Raw genomic sequence first — 16,780 nt, forward strand, 5'->3', positions numbered from 1 at the left:
GCCCTCCGCCCGCGCCCGTCGCCGCGTCGCCGCCGCCTCGCCCGCCCCGCCGCCCCGCCCGCCCGGCCCCCCGCGCACCCATTGGCTCCGCGGCCGGGGCGGGGCGTCGGGATCCCTCCCCCGGGCCCGGCGGCCGGCAGCGGGGGCGCGGCGGGGCGGGGGCGCACCTGCCCGGCGGCGGGAGGGGGGGGCCCGCCGGGCGCCCCCGGCCGCGCCCAGGCTGTTTCCATGGCAACGTCGGGCCGCCGGCGGGGGCGCGGGGCGCGGCGGGGCGGGGAGCGCGCGGCCCCCGCGGTCCGGGGGAGCTCCGGCCAGCGGGGCCCGCGCCCGGAAGGGCGTCCCCTGGACACGCGGACGGACGCCCCGACGGCAGGCCCGCCCCCCGCGCCCGACCCGGCGCCCCGGCTCCCGGAGGACCCCACCCCCGCCCGGCGCGCCCCTCATCCCTTTGTGGCTCGGTTTCTATAGCAACGCCGCGCGGCGGGCTCGGCGCGGGGCTCCCCGCGGCCCGCGGTGCCCAAGGCTCGGCGGGCGGGGCCGGGCGCCCGAGAGGAACGGCAGGAGGGGCGGGGGGCGCGCCCGGCTGGGGGGCTCCGAGGGCGCCCCCGCTCTGCCTCCTGGGGCGCGGTGGGGGCGGCGAAGGGGGGGAGCGGTCGGGAGCCCCGGGGCGAGCGCCCTCCGGCCCCTGCCGGCGCGCCCCTCTTCTGGACCCGGCATCAGGGCCCAGGGCCTCCCACCGCCAGCCGCGTGGCCCCAGAGCATCCTCCTGGAGGCAGGAGAGCCGGGGCCCTACACTCCTTCCGCTACAGGGCCCGTCTGACCGCTGCCGCCCGCCCCTGCCTCCCCCGGAGCCTGCAGAACCTGGCGCCAACCCCAACGACCACTCCCACCTGGGGGGCCCCGGAGGACCCTCTCCCTTCCCTCTCTGGGGCTCCCCTCCCCATAGGCCCCCTTCTCTGGGTCTCCAGCCCCAGCTGGGCCTTAACCTGTCAGACCCGCCCATACCCCAGCCCGGATGACCAGGACCAGCACCCCCAGTCCAGTGATCAAGGCTCTGTGCCTGCCCACTCTCCTCTGCCTGGTGCACCTGCCCGGCCAGAGGGCCCAGACGACCCAGGGCCTGATGGCATCCATCACCGGTGTTTGCCCAGTGGAGTGGATGAACAAGCCAGTGTCCCACAACCTCCAGAACCCAGGTGTTCCTGGCGCCCTGCCCTGGCCCAGCTCCTTGGGGTGACTGCCCCCCCTTTCACTCACACCCTACAGCCACTGAAATACAAGATTCCCCCAAGCCTGACTGACCAGCCTGACCAGCCCCCCTCCCCATCCACACCCAGCTCTGGCCCTGTGCCAGCCAAGGTGGAGACGGAGACAGGAGGCCTCGGTGTTCCCCTTCCTGGACAGGGTGGCCAGCTGTGGGGGCTCCCCACAGGTCAGTCATTCTCAGCCTGCTCCTTGCTCAGGCCGGGTGTCAGGTGTCTCTGAATAATTCATGGCCCGCTGCCCGCCAAGTGGCGTGGTTACCATGCCCTCTCCCACTTGGGAGCCCCTGGCCAGGAACCACCTCCCTACTCCCACTCCACCTCTGAAGTTCGCAGAGCTGTTGTGGAGGGACAGCTGACCCACACAGGTGTCTTCTGGGAGGCCCCCAGGACCCCAGCCCTGCCTAGAGAGTGAATGGGACGGGTCTAAGGAATGGCATCCGGCACTGGCCAGATGCCTGGAGAGCGAGGGACAGGTGCCCTGCCCCCCAGCCACAGTCCCTGGGCCCAAGCCACAGGCTCCTCATGTGCCTGGGCTATTCGGGACCTGGTGGGAAGGGGCACTGGTCAGCGGACACACAGCAGCAGCAGAGTCTGCCTCTGAGGCCAGGGTGGCAGGGTGGGGCAGGGACAGGCCAGGGTGAGGACAGCCAGGTTCAAGGAAAACAGGCAGGGCTCTGAGGTAGCTGGGCCAGGTGGCCAGCGCCGGGACAGGTCCCTCCCCTGGGGCCACAGTGGCATGGCACCCTACTGGTCACCAGTCTTCACGGGCTGTTGTCCTGACAACGTTGGCAAATGACATCAGGATCCTGGTCTGGGCTACTGCTGCAGGGACCCAGGACTGGGCTCCTCAAGGGTGGGTAGAGGCCCCACAGGTCTCCAAACAGGGCCCTCGAGGGGATGACTGCTGCCCACCTGAGATGGCCCTTGCCCTCGGGGTGGGGGGTGTCGGTGAAGCCCTGTGCTGGGCCTCCGAGAATGGCACAGCTGGCAAACCCACCCCTGGGCACCCAGGCCCTTGCTCCGCCAGTGTGCGCTCACTCCCCATTCCTAAGCCCCACCTCCGACCCCAAGCAGCCCAGAGGTGGACACGCAGCCCAGGTCCTGGGCTGGAGGACCCCAGCTCCTCGGGGCCTGCCCGGTCAGCCAGGGTGGGTGAAGGCCACCTCACTCAGGCCTGGGAGGGGGGCATGTGGGGAGGAAGCCCTGAGCCTGAGGAGGAGGGAAGGGGACTTGGGTGGGCAAGGAGGTCAGGGCCTGGGGAGACCCCCTCCCACCCATCCCCCAGGGGAAGCTGAGTCTTGCTCAAGGTCAGGGCTGAGACACCACAACTCTTGTCCTGGGCAGTGGGGGCTATGAGGGCTGTGGGGGGCAGGGCTGCAGACTGGAGTTGGCTGGGGTGCTGCAGCCACTTTTCTGACACCCTGGCCTGTCACCGTCAGCCCGTCACAGGTTGTCAGAGGCCCGGGAGCCCCTTATCTCTCCAGCCAGTGAGCAGTGGCTTCTATTTTAAGGCCCTGGCTGAGATGTGCACACCTCACAGCGGGGCTGGGGGAGCCAGAGGCAGAGCTCAGGGCAGATGAGGAAGCCCCCAGCCTGAGAAGTGTCCCTCCCTGCCCCTCTCTCCAGCCGCTGGCACATCCTAGGGCCTGCAAGGGTGGGTGCAGAATGCCTGAGGTAGGGTTTCTGAGAACGGACTTGCTGAAATCTGAGCAAATTCTCACGAGGAAACTCCACACCTGCTGGGGTTGCCCCCAGCGCTGCAGCTCTGGACAGAAGCCCTGGACAGCTGGGCAGGGCTCTGCCAGCAGCAGGGCAGTGGGCCGGCCACCCCAGCTGTGCTGGCTGCCTCACGGAAAGGCGAGCCACAGCCACGGGGCCCTGGCTACCCACACCTGCCTCAGTGTCAGCTCCACCCTGAGGGCCCTGAGCCCCACTGGCCCTCTTCCCACCCCCTCGGGAGGGTGGTGGGCACTGGCCCAGGCCCTAAAGGAGGCAGGTGTGTGGGCAGAGGTGAGGGGCGGCAGAACCTCCAGCCCAGCCTGGAGGCCACAACAGCCACGAGCCACACGCTGCTCACTGGGGCTTCTCTGGGAGGGTCTTCGACCCCAGGGAGACTCTCAGGCCCGGAGCCACCCACCTGGCACACCAGGTGACCCCCAAGACTTGGGCTGGGGTGCCCTCTGGACCCACCTGGGCCAGCAAGCCCAAGCTCGGCTGCAGTCCATCCTTGGCCGGCTCCTCCAAGGTGCCTGGGGCAGGGAGGGCTCCGGCTTGGACAGGCAGAGAGACAGAGATGAAAGACAAACAAGGAGGTCTAATTGTTTTTCTTTTTTTTATGAGTTTTTTTTCTTTGTTTTTTTTTAATATGAAAATTACTTGAAAAGACAAGGGGCCAACCCCACCAGGCGGCTCGGCCGGCCGCTGGCTGCGCCGATCCTAACATTCCAGGTGTAAGTTACAGAGCTTAAGTTCATCTACAAAAAAAGTAATAAAAATAAAATTTAAAATGGCACCTTCAACAGAACACGACAAAACTTCTGGCCAGCCCACGAGCCCGCAATGCGGTGCGGACACTGGCCAGCTCCTCGCTCCGCTCCGGCCAAAAAAGTAACACAAAGCTAAAAACAGCTCCTGGGCTTTCCCGGAATAAGTTAACCGCACTTTCCCCACGCGTGGCCCGAGGAGCAGTTTCTCTGCAGGTGAGGGTGGGAGGGCGCTACCAAAACCGGGCGGGCGGGCAGGCGGGCGGGCGGGCAGGCGGGGCAGGTCTGTGGTCAGCGGCCGGGGCAGTGGCAGGCTAGTCCTCGATGACGATGGGCTCGTCGTTGACGGGCGCGGGCGGGGGCGGCCGCAGCGGCAGGGCCTGGCTCTGGCGCAGGGCGATGGGCTTGTAGGGCCTGCGGGCAGCACGCTTGGTCTCCGAGGACGAGAGCAGCTTACGGATTTTCCTGTGAGCGCAGAGGGACCCCCGAGTGACAAGGACACACGGCTACCCCACGGTCCACCCGCCCCACCGGCCGAGGCCCCACCTGGTCTCCTCGGTGGCCATGTAAAACACGTCATCGGGGGCGTCGATCCAGTTCATCCTACGCCGCTTGACGGGGGGCAGGGAGCCCCCCCGGATGAGGCGCACTTTGGTGGGGTATGACTTCCCGTTGAGCAGGAGGTTCCGGCTTGGTCCCTGGGCGAGGGCAGGTGTGAGGGTGCTTCCCTGGGGCCTTCATGTGCGCCCCGAAACTCCGAGGGGTAGGGAGTACTCTGAGGGCTGAGGGCACCCCCCTGCCTGCCCCCCCTGGTCCCACTGAACCTCCTCCCGAAAGTCCAAGGGAGCTGTGTATGTGGGGCGGGCCCAGCCCTCCCTCTTACCATGTGCCTGGTCTGTCCGTGGTTCGCCAGGCCTGACAAGAGGGGAGCACAGGGTGTGAGGCACACTGCCTGGTGCGTCCCATATCCACACCCCGCCGAGGACCCTCAGCCTGCTCCAGGGAGGCAGGAACCCCTCCTGGGCCAAGCCACCCACCAGCTACATCCCACACCCAGGCAAGGCCTGGCCCAGCCCAGCGGCCCCACAGCTCGCCGGCTCTGAGGGTCACCCGTCTCAGACCCGACAGCTTGCTCCCACACACAGGCCTCCAGCCACCGACTCAGCCAAGGCAAAGGCCGCCCGGTGTACATGGTGACCGGGCGTCGCCCAACACAGCTGCCAATAGTGGCACCAGAGAGCCCCTCACGGATGGCCACTCCTCGACCAGCACTGCTCAGATCCCAGGAGGCAGCTCCCTCACCGACCCCGGGCCTCTGCTGGGAGTCAGGACAGGAGCCTTCCCAGGTCACACCCTCTTGGCCCTGGACACCACCAGTGGCACCCGAGGCCCCAGACTCCCAAACGCATGTTGGGTGAGAACCTGAGCGGAAAGGCAGGGTCACCACCACCTCCCGCTGCCCATGTGTGAGCGTGTCCACGTGTGAATGTGCCCACGTGTGTCCACATTTGAGTGTCCATGTATGAGAGCATGTCCATGTGAGTGCCTGCGTGTCCACGTGTCCACATTTAAATGTCAGAGTGTCCATGTGCCTGCTTGTGCATGTCCGTGTGTCCTTGTGTAAGTGTGTCCACGTGTGAGCAAACCGCCTTCTAACCTGCGATGCCCGGGTGGGTGTGGGGGCCACGGCACTACTTACCCAGGTAAGTGCCTATCAGAGCGATGGGTTGCGGAGAGAAGAAAACACACACGGAGCATTAGAGGGAGCGCGCGCCCCATGGGAGGCCGGGGAAGTGGGTGCAGAGTGAGGCGCACGGGTTAGTGAGTTAAGGTGCCAGGTGTGGCAGGCCCTGCCCAGAGCTCAGGGCCACATGCCCAACGGAAGTCGACATGGAAGCACCCCAATTTTGGAAAAACCCACAAGAGCACACGGACTTTATCCACCTTGCTCATTAACTACTTTCTACAAAACAAGCCCAAAGCTCAAGGCACCTCCTGACGGGCACCTGACTCCCTGCCTGCAGGCTCCCCCAGGTGGCTCCTGGTGCCTGTCGGGGGGCAGGCGGCAGTGCCAGTCCTGCTGCAGGAACGGGGCACTGGGCAGCCCCCTCATGGAGACTACAGGGGCACTGGGGGCCGGGGCAGGTGAGATGGCAAAACCAGGAATGAGAACTGCTGGTGGCCCACAGGACGGGCCTACCGGGGCTCCCAGATGCGGCAGAGAGAAGGCGTGCCCAGGGGACAGGCTGGTTGGATGGCTACTACCTGCTGCCACCTCCCGGCCCCCATCCCTGCGCCCCGCCATTCCCCACGTCCCTGAGACGGCTGAGCCTGGTACACAGACTGCCTTGGCCAGCCCCCCAGAGGACCAGCAGCCTCCCAGTCCTGAGCTTGGGGAGGGCACCCTGGCACATCCATGCTGGCTGGCCCATGGTGCTGGGGTGCCACCAACCACCCACTGTCGGGCTGGCAGGAGCTCAGAGCACGTTCCCCGAATCCTTCCTTTCTGCATGGCTCCCCATCCACCTGCTGCAGGCTGACCCGACTGTGGGGGGCCGAGCCCCCAGAGCAGGTGCCCCTCCCAGCCCCAGGCTGATGCAGTCCCACAGGCCTCCACACCCCTTCTCTAAGCAAGGGGCAAAAGCTGGGCCTTGAGCCAGTGGGTGGGACCTGGACCACAGGGAGCCCCAACTCCTGCGGCCACTGCCAACCCCTCGCTTGATGGTGACAAGGCCTCCATCCCGCAGGCTCGGTCCCCTTCCCCAGAGGGTGCTGCAGCCCGGGTGCCCACTTGGGCCTGGCAGACCTTCCCCAGCCACGTCAACCACACCCACGGCTCCGTCCATCGACCCCCTCCCCCCGGCAGGGCGCACGCGAGCTGCAGGCACAGCGTGGGCGACCACGAGAGCTGAGGCTGAGGGCATGCGGGCGATCACAGTGCGATGGCAGACAGTACAGGCGGGCAGCTGGGGCACCAGGGCCACACGTGTGAGGACAGTCCACTGACCAGGCGCCGGGCCAGGGAGGGGGATGGCCTGAGAGCCAGAGGCACCGGGCCAGGAGACGGCATTTGGGGCCACTGTAGCCCCCGGGAAGCACTTGGTCCTTTGCCACGTGACAGCAAACTAGGGGGAGCGGGATGCGGCCTGGCCCACGTGGACTGCCCGCGGACGTGCCCTGAGCCGCCTGCCGCGCCACGCACGCGCACACAGAGCTCCACACAGCGGCCACCCCAGGCCTTACCCCTACTGGGCATCAAGAGACGCTTCTTCATGTTGCCTGGCAGCGCCCGGCGGCGGGGGAGAGAGGGAGAGAGAACACAGTCAGCGGGCGCGGGCGCAGGGGCGAGGGGCCAGGTGCCCGGGGCTGCAGGAGGCGCCGGCCCGGCTCCGAGGCCCCGCCGGCCTCCCCTCGGGACTCACCATCCACACCGTTGTGCTGTTCATAGCTCCTCTTGCCCAGGATGGTGGGCGAGCCGTTGTTGATGACGGGGGCCGCCTTGGCAGGGGTCAGGCTGCTGAGCACACCAGACACGCTCTTCACGGGGTCGGGCTTGGGGGGGCGGGGGTGGGTCTCTGTTGGAGCAACATGGGGAAGCGCTTTAAGGGTGAGGGACAGCCAGGTGGCCCAGGCCCCATCCCAATGCAGGACGACCTCTGCCATGCCCACCGGGGAGAACACTACCCACCCACACCCAGCATCCAGGCCAGTCCTGCACTGCGGGCCCAGCCAGCTGGCTGGATCCCTGGGCGACTGCCAGCAGCTTACAGGCTCCAGACGAAGGCACATAAACCAGCAGGCCCATTAGAGGCCTCATGTCCAGGCCACCGGAGCTGATGGCAGAGGGCTGGCCGCTGGCCAGGTGATGAATTAACAGCCCCGAGGACCGGGCCGGGACATGCCCTGCCGACGCTGGCCCACAGTGTGGCGCAGGCTCGCATCTGCTGGGGCCCCCCAGCCGCTGGTGACTCAGGAGCCACGAGCCACCTCCCCCCACAGGACCAGGCGAGGCCGGCCCCAGGACAAGACCCCAGATAGTGAACACGGCCGAAGCCACTTGTCTGAGTGGGCACTTAGCTCACCGCTCTGGAATGTCCTTCACGGGAGGAAAGTCACCTCCACGCCGGAGGGACTGACTCATGAGCCCGCCTGAGCCCAGCCAAGCGGTGAGCCCTGCCCTGTCCCTCCTGAGGCCCCCTGGCCCGGCCACCTGTGGTGGGCAAAGCTGGAGGAAGGTGCCAGCTGAGGTGCTCACGGTCCACAGGCCGCAAAGGCCCCCTCCACGTGCGGCTGCCACCGGACGCCATCCTGGCTCAGAGGCATCACAGCAGCGACTGCACCCAACCCAAACCGCGGCCCCCGACACTGCAAGGGCACCAGGGGAGCTGGGCATGGGGGACAGGTTTAGAAGCCCGCTCGGGGTGCCCTGGGCAGAGACCTTGGGGTGGACGGGTCACGGGCTGCAGGGAGGCAAAGGTCAACGGTGGCAGGACGGAGGTGACTCCCGTGCGGAGGCCACCACGCCACGGGGGTGGCGCAGGCTTACCAAGATACCGGAGCACAGCCTCCAGGGGCTTCCGCACGGCCTGCTTCAGCACCAGCGGGCTCTGCGAGGCTTCGGGCAGCCGGGCGGTGCCTGTGGGGCCGCACAGTGTGGGTGCCCGCGGGAGGGGTACGGGGCCTGAACTCCCTGGGCCCCACCTTCCCTCCCGCAGGACAGGACCGGGACGGAGCCCCGGGTGGGGAGGACACTCACACTCAGCCTTGATGGCCGCGCTGTTGATGGGCAGGTAGGGGTGCCTGGCGGCGTGCCACGGGCGCAGGATCTCTCGGCACAGGCGCCGGGCGATCCGCGTGAGCTTGGTGGTGTGCAGGTAGAAGGCCTGCCTCGTCTTCATGGCGAACTTGGGGCTCCCGCTGCTCCGGGCTGGGATGCCATGGGGGCTCTGCGGAAGGGGGCGCGCCGCCCCGACACAGCGCCATGACCGCGGGCCGGGCCGCCGGGCCACACGCGGGGGCGGGGCGGCGCCCACTTACCATGTTACTGCGGTTTGGTCCTGGCCTCTCTCCATCTAACCGGGTTGGCATTTTCAAGCCACCATATTTCTTCCAATATGTCCAACAAGATGCGCAGAGACGACACTGCATGTTAGGGGGACCCCAAGAATACCACTGGTAAGACTGGGTGGCTACGGACAACAAAGTTGGAAATAGACGGATTCTTAAGCAGAACCAGTGACGGCAGAGAGGATCACACAGTCGCCCGCCCGCCACCGCCGCCCGCCCGCCACCGCCGCCCGCCGCGCCCCGGCCGAGTCCCCCGGGAGGAAGGCTTCCCAGGGAGCATGCAAGGCTTCCCCGCTCCCCGGGCCGGGCTCCCAGAGGGGACACGGGGACAGGGCCGGGTGCCCACCGCGCGGGCTGGGGCGAGCCCCGGATGCCGGGCGGTGGCACTTACTGTAACAACTCTCGCAGGCCCGGCCGGCCCCAGGGCTCTGGCCTGGCGCCCCTGCGCCATTCACCACACCCGCCTTGACGTTGTTGACGCTGATCTGGTTCGGATTTGGCTTGTTACTTAGGGTGAGGGAAAGAGGGAGGAGATCACAGGAGCGCCAAGCTGTGGATGCACAGCTCCTAGGAAAGCTGGCTCCTAGGGTGCTGGCCTTCCTCTCACCCGAGGGGTGAGCTTTCTCCCCTGGGAGAGGCTCCCAGGGAGGTTCAAGCCCGTCTACACCTGCGCTCAGCTCAGCTCAAAGCTGAACGGGCCTGGGCACCAGTGCGACCTGGGAGGCCAAGGCAGAGCCAGAGCCACAGCCACCCCCACCAGGGCGCCTCGGCCCATCCGACAGCAGCCCCACCTGTGCCCACGCCGCCCGGGGACGGCGGGGTCGGCAGGGACGTGGAAGGAGCACTTACTAGTTAGGAATATAGACTTGCTTTAACTTGCTCTCGGCTTCAGCTGCTTTCAATCGTTTCTAAAAACGAAACAGAAGGTTAGGCCAGCAGGCAGCCAGGGAGGGGCTGCTCCACAGGGAGGGGAGCTCTGGTGTTCCCCCAACTGTCTGCCTTGTGAGAGGTCACCCTAAAGCCCACCCAGGGTGTGCCACCCAGGACCTAGGAGCCCTGGGATTCTTAGCCCGGGAGCCCGCCTGCTGCACATGTCTGTGGTGGTTCCCCCTCGGCCCACCTGCTGCACGTATGTGTCAGTGGTCCCCCCCTGCACCTGGCCCATCTGCTGCGTCTATCTTTGGTGGTTCCCTGTGCCCGGCCCACCTGCTGCACGTATCTGTCCGTGGTCTTCCACATGTAGTAATACTCGATGATGCTGGTGAGCGACTTCCAGGGCAGCTGGGGAGAGAAAGGCACTTCAGGAGGGCACGTGATGCCCGCCAGGACACTGCCCTGAGGGGCTTCCTCTTGGGTAACCCCCACGTTTCTAAACACACTTCTCTGGGTCATGAGGCTCCAGCCTAAGACCCCCCCCCTCCGGCCAGTGCCTGGCTCAGGCGACACACAGCGTCAGGCCAATGTCCTGCTGATAAGTGTGCTGTGTCTTCACCATGATTTCCAAGCACTGACCCCGTGCCACCCAGTGCTGACCCTCAAGCTGGTGACACATGACGAGCCGCTGACTAAAGAGGGACAGATGTGTGGCCTCGGGGTCGAGTGGTCCTGAGCCTCCCCCGTACTCACGAAGTCCTGCTGGATGTCTGTGAAATCTTTCCCGTATTTCTCCAGGGCCTCCTCGAAGAGGCTGGCCTCTGAGGCCGACCACTCCTCCATCTCGTCCCGGCACAGCACAGGCCCGCCCTGCGGCACCAGGGCCGAGATGGCCTTGGCCACGTCGTATAGACTCTTGTGCAGCGTGTCCATGGCGTGGAACTGCAGAGAGAGACACAGGGTCACGGGCCACCCTGCACCCGCTGGGCCCACCCACAGCCACATCTGGGCTGCACAGGGACACGGAGCCCCACCCCCACTTAGCAGGGGACAAGAGAGTCCTGGGGTGGCAGCTCGGGGGCGCAAGGAGTGAGGATGACTCAGAGCTGCTGACAGAGGCAGGCTTGCTCCGGTGACCCCGGAGGGAAGGTGGGGACGGGCTTGGCCAGGCTTGTGCCTGGGGATCACGCCCAGCGTGGGGAGCCACAGATAGTGGGCAATGGACCTGTTTCTCGCTGCCACACCCTCTCCCCCAGCTGCTGCAACAACCCCAGGGAGAAAGTGCCCTGGGCAGGGCAGGTGCTACAGCCACGAGAGGGGCAGTGAGCCGTCTTGTCTGCTGGAAGGAAGGGGCAGGCGGTGAGGGCTCAGGGGCCTCATGCAGTGGTCCCCATGATGGGTGCTGCACCTGCCAGACACCCTGGGCAGTGGGTGCTGGATCTGCTAGACACCCTGGGCAGTGGGTGCTGGATCTGCCAGATGCCCTGGGCAGTGGGTGCTGGATCTGCTAGACGCCCTGGGCAGTGGGTGCTGGATCTGCTAGACGCCCTGGGCAGTGGGTGCTGGATCTGCTAGACGCCCTGGGCAGTGGGTGCTGGATCTGCTAGACGCCCTGGGCAGTGGGTGCCCCGGGCCTCAGCTGTCCTGCCACAGCCCACTTACCAGGGTAATGTCCCGCGAGGCAGCCGCGGCACTCATGTGCAGGCTGGGCTGTCGGACGGAGCTGCTGCAGTCCAGGGCCCGCGCAAAGGTGCCCACAGAACTGGGGAGGAAGAGAGATGCTGACCACTGGGGCCGGAAGAAGGGTGGCCAGGACCAACCTTGGGCACAGGTGATGCAGCCCAGGCTGATCCGAGTGGCCCGGGCACCAGGGGCAGGAACTGCCTGGCATCCACTTAGGAACCCCCGCGCACGCTGGGGGTCCCCTGCAGGACGACCCGAGTGCCCGTCCCCCACTCCCCACGGCTGGGCAGCAGTGCTCACCGGGCCACCACCAGGAACTGGTCGATCTGCTTGTCCACGAGCGGGTTGTGTGCCTCCCACACCTTGGTCTCCAGCTTGGACTGGTCCCGGCCGTCCCCCTCCCCTACGGGAGCAGCGGCGTGAGACCAACTAGCACCTGCCCGCTCCCGCGGTCCCGTGGAGCACGGCTGCTGGCGCTGCCGTGGGGGGCATGGGCTTAAACGACAGCAGGTGGCACAGCCCGGCCTCACACGGGATGCAGACGCACACGCGTGGACGCAGAGGGGGCGGCGATGCCACCACACCGCCTCCCGTCAGCCTGGCTGAGCGGCTCCGACACCTGACCTCACGGCAGGACCCCCGAGACACAGACAACCACCACCCACCAGGAAGGGGGTGTACACGTGTTAGCATGTGCATGTTTGCACGTGTAAGCACGCATGCGTGCATAAGTGTGTGTGTAGGCATGAACGCGAACATGTGAGCATGTGTATATGTGACTGTTTAAGTGTGTGCGTGTGTAGGTGCGGGCATGCCTGGCATTGTATGTGCGTGTGCACACGTGTACCTGAGCAGCTGTCTGCGGAACGTGCGTGCGTGCGTGTGAGGCACGTGTAAATGTGCTGGAGGCAGGACCAGACAGAAGTGAGACGTCATGCCTGAGAGGAGATAAGCAGGCTGCCCAGCAGGGCTCGGCATTTGCAAAGGTCACTCAGAGGAAAACCTGACGGCGGAGAGCAGGGGAAGAGCTCGGGGCAGCCCTGTCCAGCTGCCAGTGTGGATGCAAAGGGCACGTTTGCTCGGAAACTCTATCGTGAGGGGTCAGCCGAGGGCAGACGGAGACCCCGAGGTCACGCAGGGCAGGCTCATCCTGAGAACCTCCCAGGCAGGACCTGGCCGGAGCCGAGGGCGGCGAGTGCCTCAGGCCTGGCACCCGGCAGAGATGAGCACACAGCCCACGGGAGGGTGCAGGACCCCGGAGGGGCAGCTCAGATACGAGGAAGGTCACCGCAGCTGCCACCCCAGGTTTAGCCGAAATCCTACTTCATCCCTGACAACAAAATACTCCTTTAACAGAAACGATACAGCCAGGTGGGGTTGACAGGAGGGAAGGGGGCAAAAGTCTGTAGAAACAGGGAAACAAGGGGGCAGTCTCCAAGCTGGAGGTGGCCCTCACAGGGTGCAGCCTGTTTTAGCAAAACGGACAGATCTGTTCAAACATATTTTTTAAAGACAAAAGGGGCTTTTGAAAACAGAGGAAAACAGTGCCAAGGAAGCAGAAGCTCCAGCCCGGCCAGCGTGGCTCAGCGGTTGAGCGTCGCCCCATGAACCAGGAGGTCAGGGTTCGATTCCCGGTCTGGGCACAGGCCCGGGTTGTGGGCTCGATCCCCAGCGGGGGGCGTGCAGGAGGCAGCCGATCAATGGCTCTCTCATCATTTGATGTTTCCATCTCTCTCCCGCCCCCCTCTGAAATCAATAAAAACATATTTAAAAAAAAAAAAAACCAGGAGCAGCCGGATGGCCTGTCCTGCTCGGCCCTGGGCTGGCTGCTGGACACCCCTCCAGAGCCCCCGCTCGCGGCCCTACCTTCCTTCAGCAGGTCCGTGATGTCCGCCTGGTACCGGTTGCCCACACGGATCTCCCCTTTGTCGGCCAGCAGGGTCTTCTGCTGCGGGTCGTAGACGAGAGAGTAGAAGAAAAAGTCCTGGAAGACAGCACGGGACAGGTCAGCGCTGCACCGGGGGCCTCGCCCAGCCGCGGGCTCCACTGACTAGAGGCGACAGCAGGCGGAGATCAGGGAGGACACCAGCGTGACCGCGGCACTGGATGGCCACGTGCTCAGACCCTGCAGGGAACAGACTGACGCCAGGCCTACGGAGCCGGCCCAGGCTCTGGGCGACCAACACCCCCGTCGGCAGCATATCTATCAGCAGCGAGTCTGAAAGCTAGTTTATAAAAGTGTTTAATGGCGAACCCAAGTCCCAAGACACATGGGAATGACCCTGACAGGTTCTGGGCACGTCCAGCAAGTTGTCAGGGGAGACGTACACAAGTGGAGTCACAGAATGTTCTGGACTTGGCGCCCACAGCTGAGGGTGCAGCAGCCGGCCCGGCCCTGCCCAGTCACTCCAGCCGCACCCCAGCATCTCCTGCAGCCAGCTGTGTGACAGCCACGCTCGGCGCGCCCCTCCCGCCCTGCGGTCTGGCTGCAGCGAGTACGCAGCCCCCACCTCATCGGTCCAGCACTGTTGTGCAGGTTCCCCGTGTTTCCTGGAAGAGCCCGAGTGGCTGGACTGTTCTGAGCAACAAGCCAGTGACCCAGGCCCGGGACGGGGGTCCCTGCCGGCCGCCTGCTCACCCTCCGGCCACCGACTGCAGCCTCAGCTCCTCTCATGACTCCTCCCTCTCCGGCAGCTTTTCCAGCCCCCCTCCCACCTGCGGTTTCCCTGAATTAATCGGCCCCATGGTGTGCCCCCCACCCCCGCAAGCGGCCCTGAGCATCCATGCCGAGCCTCCCTCCTGGCTGGAGTCCTGCTCACTGCGAATGCCCGTGAGGCCTGCCCGCCCGTGGCCTGAGCGGGGACAGCACCGCACTAACCCTCGCCCAGGGTGGCCCAACCTTGGCAGGGAAGGCTGCCCTGCACCAGGGTCTCGGGGCACCTGTCTTCTCACTGTGTAAGATGAACGCCTCCCGAACACCTAGATGCCCCCACCCGGAAACACGCACAGGACCCGGAGACACCAGGCCAGGGCCACTTCCATGCCCACCCCGACCGTGGCACGTGTGCTCACCAGAGTCGAATGGTTTCACAGCAGCCTCTTTGCTCACAAATGTCTCTCTGTCATTCCGTGTATGGCTGTCACTAAGGGGTCTCTCTAAACCACAGACAGTGCCCCCTACTCCCAGTGGGCTCATCCTGGGTCGGGGGGGCACTGCCCCTGTGCCCGGCGGCTTCCAGGTGATGCTGGTGCACAGAGCTTCCCGCATGGGGCCACCCACCTGCCCCCATCCTGCCAGGTGGGCTGCCGGCTGCCTGCCCAGCCTGCTCTTCAGGACTCAGCTCAGACACTGCCCCCTGCTGGCGGCCTCCTGGGGGCGGCCTCAGTGGTGGCTGCCCTCCCTGGACTGCTGTCTTGTCATCATCGGTCATCATCTGTGGCCTGGTCGTCACCCACCACGTCCCACTGAGCCCAAGACAGCCCGGCTCTGTGGCGGGGTGGACGTGGCCCAGGGCAGTGGTGCCCTACATGGTGACCTGTCCTCTAAGTTGCTGTCATGCCCCGGCCACCCTGACCCCATCCGGCCTCTTGGAACACAGGCTGCCCACTGGCCGTCTCTCACCAGGGTGAACTGCCCCCCAGGGACGCGGCTGTCTGGAGACACTGCTGGTGTCACACCTCAAGGGTGGGGGGCGGCCTACGGTGCACACGTCCCCGGTGCTTGTCTGAGGGACAAAGTCAGGCCCTCGGGCCTCAAGCCCGTGGCTGTGCTGATGGTTTTGATTTTATAAACCTGGAAAATCTTCTCACCCCGTCAACACTGCTCTGGGTGGACGCGGTGAGGGCTGGCGGCGGCTGCGTGGCCAGCACGGGTTTGTCGTTATTCTGGAGACCAGCAGTCCAGGGGCAGAAATGGGCCCAGCCCTGCCAGTCCTGGGCCCTAGGGGTGGAGGCCCCCCACCAGCAGGACACCTGTCCCCGCAGCCGCCCCTCGCCTCCCGCCCGGCAGCCGCCCCTCACCTCCCGCTCCAGGTAGGACTTGAGCGACTCGGTCTCGTTGAGCAGAGTGACACTGCATTTCCCTCTGTGGGAGACACGGGGGGGGGGTCAGGGGAGAGGCCGCCTGGGCTGCCCTGCCCCCCATGGCCCCCAGCTACCTGATGTGGGTGGCGGGCAGGGACTCCAGCTGCCGCGAGAGGAACAGCTCCCGGTGCCGCAGCTGGTGCTTGAGCTTCTCGGGCAGGCCAACCATCTCGGGGTTCTCCATCTCCTCCTCGATCTCCCCTGCGGGGCAGGGCCATCAGCGGTCCCAAGGCCCCTGCCAACCGGGTAGGGGTGGGGAGGTCCCACGGGGCGGCAGAGCCCCCAGCCCCCGCAGAGGGCACCCTTACCTTCCTCGCCGTTGTCGGCCCCGGACCCAGTTTTGTAGCAGACAGACAGGGCTGGAGGGCAGAAGGTTGGACAGCGGGTTAGTGCTGCCCACGGGTGGCAGCCACGGGGGACAGGGAGGCCTCTGCTGTGGACACCCCAGCACACTCGGCCTGGGGTGGGGTGCCCCTGAGTGGAGGTCTGGGGCAGTACAGGGGGCCCGTGGGGCAACACCAGGGCAGGGACACGTGGAGCTCAGCCACCCCAGGGCTGCCACCCCGTCAGCGTCCTGGGAGCCACCAGCCACACAGCTAAATCCCTGCCTTCTGTCCCAGGCACCCGAAGGTGGGGCACAGCGTGGCACTTCCAGCTGCGGCCCCTCCCCCAGGGCTGGCGGGTGAGACCTGCCCAGAGACGGTACCCACCCGGCCGCCAGCCCACGGCCCTCTGCTGCCCCCCTGTGGTGGCTGCAGGGAGTCCTGGTGCCCTTGGCCTGCTCCGGGCAGTGCCCACACTGCTGGCCTCCTCCCCTCCCTGCCCGTTCCTGGGGACCCCACGAGCACTCCCGGCCTGGGGATGTCACCAGCACCCGAACACCAGGCCTGTGATGGCACCGCTGGGCCAGGCAGTTTGGCAGGGAACTGGGGAGAGAAGCAGGCATCCTGGGCACCAGGGATGGTCCCCACGGGCAGACACAACCCGCACGGCCCCACGGGGGCTCCGAGACGCCCGCCCCGCCAGGGCTGTCAGCAGCAGTGAGGAGGGGCCCAAGGAACAGGTCTCCCAGGGCCACAGTTACGGCCTCAGGTGGCCTCCAGCCCCCAGGAGATGGGGAGATGTTCCCTGCAGCCCCCTCCCCAGCACGCCAAGCCCTACCTTGGGCCCTAACCCTCAGCCCCCAGAACTCAGGTGGTTAACCCAGGGCAGGTGGCCTGCGGCATAGAGACCCCTTCCCTAGGGACAAGTGGGCCCTGGCCCTGGGCTCAGGACTGGAGGACTCACTCCCAAGTCCCAGGAAGGCTCTGCTCCCCACACCCCAGC

At 66.1% G+C, this 16,780-nt stretch overlaps 1 protein-coding gene across 4 annotated transcripts in view; it reads right to left on the reverse strand.

The window, feature by feature from the left end:
- Nucleotides 1-3,583: 3,583 nt before the first annotated feature.
- MTA1 (metastasis associated 1) overlaps nt 3,584-16,780 on the reverse strand; it is a 36,287-nt gene continuing 23,090 nt past the window's right edge. For 2 of the 4 annotated variants that reach the window (XM_087817837.1, XM_087817846.1), the window contains exons 4-21: nt 15,763-15,813; nt 15,529-15,655; nt 15,392-15,455; nt 13,238-13,355; nt 11,672-11,774; nt 11,351-11,450; nt 10,442-10,630; nt 10,022-10,096; nt 9,665-9,723; nt 9,207-9,322; nt 8,786-8,937; nt 8,505-8,694; nt 8,295-8,384; nt 7,171-7,323; nt 6,992-7,027; nt 4,632-4,663; nt 4,295-4,446; nt 3,584-4,213 (exon numbers count right to left, since the gene is read on the reverse strand). In XM_087817837.1, coding sequence (XP_087673963.1) covers nt 4,063-4,213; nt 4,295-4,446; nt 4,632-4,663; nt 6,992-7,027; nt 7,171-7,323; nt 8,295-8,384; nt 8,505-8,694; nt 8,786-8,937; nt 9,207-9,322; nt 9,665-9,723; nt 10,022-10,096; nt 10,442-10,630; nt 11,351-11,450; nt 11,672-11,774; nt 13,238-13,355; nt 15,392-15,455; nt 15,529-15,655; nt 15,763-15,813 — 1,958 coding nt within the window. In that variant the 3' untranslated portion in view covers nt 3,584-4,062. Of the gene's footprint in view, nt 4,214-4,294; nt 4,447-4,631; nt 4,664-6,991; nt 7,028-7,170; nt 7,324-8,294; nt 8,385-8,504; nt 8,695-8,785; nt 8,938-9,206; nt 9,323-9,664; nt 9,724-10,021; nt 10,097-10,441; nt 10,631-11,350; nt 11,451-11,671; nt 11,775-13,237; nt 13,356-15,391; nt 15,456-15,528; nt 15,656-15,762; nt 15,814-16,780 lie in introns of those variants that run through there. The other 2 variants (XM_087817842.1, XM_087817850.1) reach the window with 2 other exon arrangements.

The sequence above is a fragment of the Miniopterus natalensis genome, chromosome 1 (assembly GCF_054644295.1).
Source record: "Miniopterus natalensis isolate mMinNat1 chromosome 1, mMinNat1.hap1, whole genome shotgun sequence".
Lineage (NCBI taxonomy): Eukaryota > Metazoa > Chordata > Mammalia > Chiroptera > Miniopteridae > Miniopterus > Miniopterus natalensis.